The sequence below is a fragment of the Tamandua tetradactyla genome, chromosome 16, assembly GCF_023851605.1.
Source record: "Tamandua tetradactyla isolate mTamTet1 chromosome 16, mTamTet1.pri, whole genome shotgun sequence".
Taxonomy (NCBI): domain Eukaryota; kingdom Metazoa; phylum Chordata; class Mammalia; order Pilosa; family Myrmecophagidae; genus Tamandua; species Tamandua tetradactyla.
Window position 1 is genome coordinate 5,029,620 of NC_135342.1, and position 6,517 is coordinate 5,036,136.

The window sequence follows — 6,517 nt, forward strand, 5'->3', positions numbered from 1 at the left end:
ATGCAATATACCAGAAATGGATTGGCTTTTTTTTTTTTGGTGTGGTGGGGGTGGGGTGGGGGGTGGGGGGTGGTCCGGGAATCGAACCCGGGTCTCCCGCATGGGAGGTAAGCATTCTACCACTGAGCCACCCGTGCACCCTGGATTGGCTTTTAACAATGGGGATTTATTAGCTTACAATTTACAGTTCTTTAAGGCCGTGAAAATGCCCAAATGAAGGCAGCATCGGGACAGTATTTCTGCCTGAAGAAGGCACACACGGCGTCTGCTGGTTTCTTCCTTCTCTCATGGGTTCTGTGGCTTCCAGCTTCTGCTTCCTCTCTGAGCCTCTTTGTGGGTTTCTCTCTTGTAGCTTCACTGGGGGCTCTCCTGCATCTTTTATCCTCTTACAAAGGACTCCAGTAAAGGATTAGGACCCACTTGAATAGGCTGGGTCACATCTCAATTGAAATAACCTAACCAAAAGGTCCCACCCACAACAGGTCTGCACCCCCAGAGCAGATTAAAAGAGCATGATCTTTTCTGGGGTACAGAACAGATTCAACCATCACGATGAAATATCCAGAATAGGCAAATGCACAGAAACAGAGAGTAGACTGGTGGTCACCAGGGGCTGAGGGGAAGGGAGAATGAGGAGTGACTACTGACGGTACAGGGTTTCCTTTGGGGGTGATGGAATGTTCTGGAACTAGATAGAGGTGATGGTTGCACAACGTTGCAAATGCACCACATGCCACTGAATCGTGCATTGTAAAATGTACGATTGTAAACTGGTTAATTTTACATTATGTGAATCTTACCTGAATAATAAAGTTAGTTAATAAAAATGGGCCATTAAAAAATATTTATCTTGATTATTGCATTTTCTGGCCCTCTCTTGGCCCTTAAATTCTGCTCTGGACACTTGTCCTGGGCCTGCTCCACTCTAGATGGGCCCCAAAAGGAACTTTCAAACCCGGATCTGACTCTATCCCTCCTCTGGGTTCCCCGGGCCTCAGGTCAAAGTCTAAGCGTGAAATGGCCTTCGAGCTCCTCCCCATGGTCTGACTTCTCTACGCAGATGGCCTCTGCCCCCCGGCTTCTCGGCCTCCCTCTGAAGTCCTTCTTCCTCTCCCCTGCCCTGAAAACTCCCGCTCACACTCAGGATCCAGCCCGAGCTACACTTCCTTGTAATCTCTCCCACTGGTCCCCCTTCTCCAGCACAGGGCTGAATCACCATGCATCCCTCACCTGGGTCTGCTCTCCCCCTCCCCACTGCCCAGCCTCTCCCCACCACCCAGCCTCTCCCCACAGCCCCAGCCTCTCCCCACTGCCTGGCCTCTTCCTACCTTCCAGCTTCTCCCCACCACCCAGCCTCTCCCCACCTCCCAGCCTCTCCCCACCACCCAGCCTCTCCCCACCATCCAGCCTCTCCCCACCTCCCAGCCTCTCCCCACCACCCAGCCTCTCCCCACCACCCAGCCTCTCCCCACCTCCCAGCCTCTCCCCACTGCCTGGCCTCTTCCCACCTTCCAGCTTCTCCCCACCACCCAGCCTCTCCCCACCACCCAGCCTCTCCCCACCTCCCAGCCTCTCCCCACCACCCAGCCTCTCCCCACCTCCCAGCCTCTCCCCACTGCCCCAGCTTCCCCGGTCTCTGCCTCCCCTCCCCACCGTCCTCATACTGGCCTCAGAGGGTGCTTCCAACACCCACAGCCCCCTCTTTTCCGACCCCCTCAGGGACAGGCTCTCCAGTGATGTAATGTCCTTTGTGACGACTGGCTGAAGGCAGGGGCATTAGTCCACGGGACACCTCACCCCTAAAGCAGGGTGCTCGCAGACCTCCTCTGTCCTCCTACTGGTTTCTCTCTCTCTCTCCCAGCCCCCAACAGCTGCAATCTGGAAGAAATTACTCTCCTAAACAGCCATACTTCCCCAGTTTCAGGAAATTCCAGGCTGGGCAAGGGGAGGGGCCGGGCTCTGGGGGCGCGTCCTGTCCAGCCCCCCCGCCCGCTGCGTGTCCTCCACGCACACCCAGTCCCGGCCTCCTCCCGCCCCCACACTCAGCCCTGAGGGCCCCAGCTTTTCCACCAGTGCCTTCTGATCCTTTAAGCCCTTGAGGCGAACTTTTAGGGGAGGGGGTTGAATAAGGGAGGCTGGGAGGTGCCTGCGCTGCAACCCTCCCTGCCCGGGGCTGAGCCGCGCTGGGCGGTGATCCCGCTTCTGCTTGGGCTGCGACCATGGCCCTCGAGAGGGGCTGACACCTCAGTTCCCGGTGTAGGTAGGGGAGGGGCCCGATGACTGGGCCTGCCTGGACCCCCGGGGCTGAGGGAGGAGGGGCTGGGGGCCTGGATCACCGGGTCTGAGGAGGGAGGGGCTGGGGGCCTGGACCCCTGGTTCTGGGGGAGGAGGGGCTGGGGGACCCCCGGGTCTGAAGGGGAGAGGCTGGGGGACCCCCGGGACTGAGGGGGAGGGGCTAAGGGACCCCCCGAGGCTGATGGGGAAGGGCTGGGGAACCCCCGGGTCTGGGGGCCTGGACCCTGGGGCCCGAGGCGGTGGCACTGTGGATCTGGATGCCTTTCTAGGTTCCGCCCGGCTCTTCCTTTGCCAGGTGAGCTCCCTGCGGGAGGAAGCGGGAGAAGCCGCGGGCCGGGGTCCGGGGGCGGAGGCGGACGCCCAGCCCCCAGAGAGGGATCCGGCCTCGGGCGGGAGCCTGAGCGCGCGCCCACCGCGGTCAGCGAGGACCTCAAGGTAAGGGGAGCGGCGGGCGCGGATTCCCGGTGCCAGCCGCAGGAGAGAGGGACAGGCAGCCCCAAAGGCCCGGCAGCCAAGTCCCTGCCACAGCCACGTGGCCTCAGCTGGCGCGCTCTAGAGCCCGAAGGCGGCCCGGGGTCTCCGAAACCGGGGTCCCTCCGCCCGGCCTCGGCCGCACCCGACTCCCCTCCGCTCCCACGGGGCTGAGAACCAGTCGGGCCGGATCTGGAGCGGGTTGTTATTTCCGCCCTGGCCGGGCTGAGCGAGGGCAGGGGTGAACCCAACGTGCCCCCGCCCCCTGCAGCTGCCGCCCCCGCCCTGCCCCTGCAGGAAAGCGGGACTGGGTGGGTCCGGGCCGGCGGGCTCGGCGGCAGCGCGCCCTGGCTTCCTATCCTGCGCCCGTTCCACGTCTGTCCCAAACAACGGCCCCTCTGTGCAGGGTGAGCCTTCGCTGCCTGACCGGCTTTTTCCCAGCGTGACCTAACCGCCTCCAACAAACATCGCCACAGAGATGAGAGCCTTCCACTTACTAGGGACGAGCCAGCCAGGCTCCAAGGCATGGCAGGATTTGTCCAGGGTCTCAGAGCTAGCTGGGAGTAGAGGGGGCATTCAAAACCGATTTCTGACTCACTGGTGTCCTCTGCAATGGAAAGGAAAAAAAAAAAAAAAAAAAAAAACAAAGACAGTTCACAGGTCCTCGGTGTAAAGCAGTCCCTGGCCTTCATATCAAGTCAGAACATTATTCTTTCCATGGGTTGCAGGCCCGTGTTATCAAAAGAGGTGGGACTGGGGTGTGTGAGTGGCTAGAAGCAATATTTCATCGTCCTTGGACTCTGGAGTTCATCTGCATGAGTTCAGAATCTGGCCACACAGTTCTTACTGTGTGACCCAGGGCAAATTGCTTAACCTCTCTGTGTCTCAGCCACTGGATCTATAGAAGGGACATTAGGAGAGTCTCCCCTCTGTGGGTTGTCACAAGGATTAAATGGGTCGGATCGCGCATGTGAAGCCTGCAGGCCAGTGCCTGGCACTGAATAAGGGCTTGGGAAATAGAATGTCAGCATCATGTGTGTCCTTTTCAACAACCCTTCACAAACAGGAGTTTTGATTCCCTTTTCTCAGTTGTAAACTGAGGTTTTGATTGAGAAAGTTCAATTCAGAATCAAACACAAAGACAGGAAAAAATCGAGGCCTAGCAGGTTTTAACTGGCTGCTGAGTGCTGGGAAAAGACAGTGATGCCTGCCTGCAGGGCAATGGAAGGACAGAGGGATGCTGTCCATGAGGCTGATGCAATTATTCCCATTTTATGGAGGGGAAACCAAGGCTCAGAGGCACCAAGGTCCAAGCTGCTTGACTCACATGTAGGTCTGCCCGACTCCAAAATGCTCCTGACTGCCATGCTATGCTTAAGAACTAACATTGAGTCTTCCTTTAGGGCAGGCCACAAGCAGTGTGCTTCCCATGCCCTTCAAAATTGCTCTCTAATTTGACCAATAAAAAATGTCTCCTTCTCAAAAATGGTCCCTCCAAATACAAGTGCTGGCTTGGCCACTAGGCCCACAGACATGTTTTCATTTCTTTTGAAATCAGAAGGAAAAAAAAATGAATGTAATCCGACCTGGATTTTATTTATCTTTACAGTGATGCAGTCATAAAGTAGTTTTAATATTGTATATGAATGTTAATAGGTATTAATATTTTATCTTCATATTTTATATCTTTATGTTTTTGAGTGGAGGAAGGGCTTTGCCAAGGACTCACAGAAGTCCTAATGTGAGCTTGCCTGGTGACTGTAATTTGGGAGGTTTAGGGTGGGCCTGGAACTCTAGCCGCTTGTATAAAATTTTATGATTTGAATTCTCAGATTCTGAAAGACCATGACCTAAAAATATAACGTCTTAAAAAAAAAAAAAAAAGAAGAGATATTAGTGAAAACTGTCAGGGAGAGGTCAGTTCAAGAGGCAGCAGACGGTGGAAGGCATTTGGGCTCTGGAATTAGCCACTTGGGTTCTGTCCCCTTGGGCAAGTCACACACCCTCTCTGAGGATCTGTTTCCTTCTTTGGGGAATGAGCCAAGCAGGGACTCAGCTGAACACTTATTGAACATTTGCTGTGTGTCAGGTTCTGTGCTGAGACTTTCATGGATGATATCTCTACAATTCTTGTAAATTCCCCTATGTTTAAAAAAAATGGCAAGAAAGGCATAAATTCGAAGCTGGCAGCTTGGTGGTGAGTTGTAAACAAGTAGTGGGTTTGATGATGAATAGAAATGCCCGCTTCCCTCTGCCCATATTCTGGAGCTTGGCTTGTTTTTCCTGCAAGTTCTGGGAGGAACTTTGATGTCCTGCTATTGACCCCCTGCTTTTGTTTTAATAGTCACTGTTGTTATAACGAAAAACCTTCTTTTATATTGGAGGCCCGGCTCTATCCCTTGTATGCGCTTAGATAAGTTAATGTTTGTTTTCCAATCAGTAAAAACGGATTAAATAACATCACCTTCCTTGCAGGGCACAAAGGCAATCTCAGTCAAAGGGAATGTAGTACTGCCAGCCCATTGGAAGAGCCAGTGTTGGGTGGCGGATGCAGCACCAAACACACCAGGAAGCAGAGCAGCCAGCATTGCTCTTTTACTAACTAGCACTCTGAGAAGTGTCGATGATAATGTGGAGAAAAATTAGACCGCTGCAGGCGGTCCTGACCCCCGTGCCCTCCACAGATGCCGGTGCTGAAGCAGCTGGGCTCGGCGCAGCCAAAGAAGCGCTCGGAGCGCGGTGCCCTGTCCATCTCCGCGCCGCTCGGCGACTTCCGACACACGCTGCACGTGGGGCGCGGCGGCGACGCCTTCGGAGACACCTCGTTCCTGAGCCGCCACGGCGGCGGGCCGCCCCCCGAGCCCCGCGCCCTCCCCGCGGGGGCCCCGCGCTCCACGCCGCCTCCCGGCGTCCCGCAGCTCCCGGCGCCAGCCCTCCGCGCGCCCGCGCCCGCGCCCGCAGACCCGCTGCTGTCCTTCCACCTGGACCTGGGACCTTCCATGCTGGACGCGGTGCTCGGCGTCATGGACGCGGAGCGTCCGGGCGCCGCTGCCACCAAGGCCCGCCTGGAGGCCGGTTCCGGGACCCAGAACCCCAGGGTCCGCTGCCAATCCAACGCGGACCTCAAGCTGGACGACGTCATCGGCCTGTAGCCGCCCCCGCCCTACCCGCGCGTCTCCCCGCTTTATACATAAACAGTCAAGGTCTGTGCCCTGGGCTCCGTCTGTTCACTTTGCAAGGGGAGGGCGTGAAGTGGGGGGCACGGGGGTGTCGGGGGAGCCAGGTGTACCACCTGGATCTCTGGTCCTCACGGACAGGTCCAGGGCGCGGAATTGGCCTTCAGGGCTTAGATGCGGCGCCTTCAAGGGGCCCGGGACGTGGCCAGGCTACCTCTTCCTGCCCGGGCCACGGACCCGCCAGCCCACTCATCCGTCAGATGCTGACTGCCTGCGCCCCCTGCCCCGGGCGCGGCCGCAGAGGGAAGTGGCTGCCCCTGGCGCTGCTCCCAGGTCGCGGGTCTGCCTCCCGCAAAGCCGGTGGGGGCGTGGCCGGGCATGCAAATATAGTCTGGGGGCGGGGCCAGGTTCCTGAGCGGCTGCGGGAACCAGGTGTGGGAGGGCGGATTTGGTTTCCCGGCAGCTTGGCCACACATGTAAATACTTTGATGGTCTCGCGGGGCGAGGAACTTGGCTTCCTCGTACCGGCAGGGGGCGGGGTCGCAGAGGGGCGAGGTCACATGCAAATATTTGTC

General features: G+C 57.3%; 1 protein-coding gene across 6 annotated transcripts; it reads left to right on the top strand.

Moving 5' to 3' along the window:
- Positions 1-1,606: 1,606 nt before the first annotated feature.
- On the top strand, positions 1,607-5,976 carry CDC42EP5 (CDC42 effector protein 5). Of its 6 annotated transcripts, none has more exons than XM_077130790.1 (3): positions 1,630-2,260; positions 2,565-2,730; positions 5,242-5,976. In XM_077130790.1, the coding sequence occupies exon 3, from the start codon at positions 5,451-5,453 to the stop codon at positions 5,916-5,918; it is 468 nt and encodes a 155-aa protein (XP_076986905.1). In that variant the 5' UTR covers positions 1,630-2,260; positions 2,565-2,730; positions 5,242-5,450; the 3' UTR covers positions 5,919-5,976. The 6 variants fall into 6 exon arrangements, 5 of the variants coding, with proteins under 5 accessions (XP_076986905.1, XP_076986904.1, XP_076986902.1 ...); XM_077130789.1 differs by having other exon boundaries at positions 1,631-2,256; positions 2,591-2,730; XM_077130787.1 differs by having other exon boundaries at positions 1,634-2,260; positions 2,591-2,730.
- The last annotated feature ends 541 nt before the right edge of the window (positions 5,977-6,517 follow it).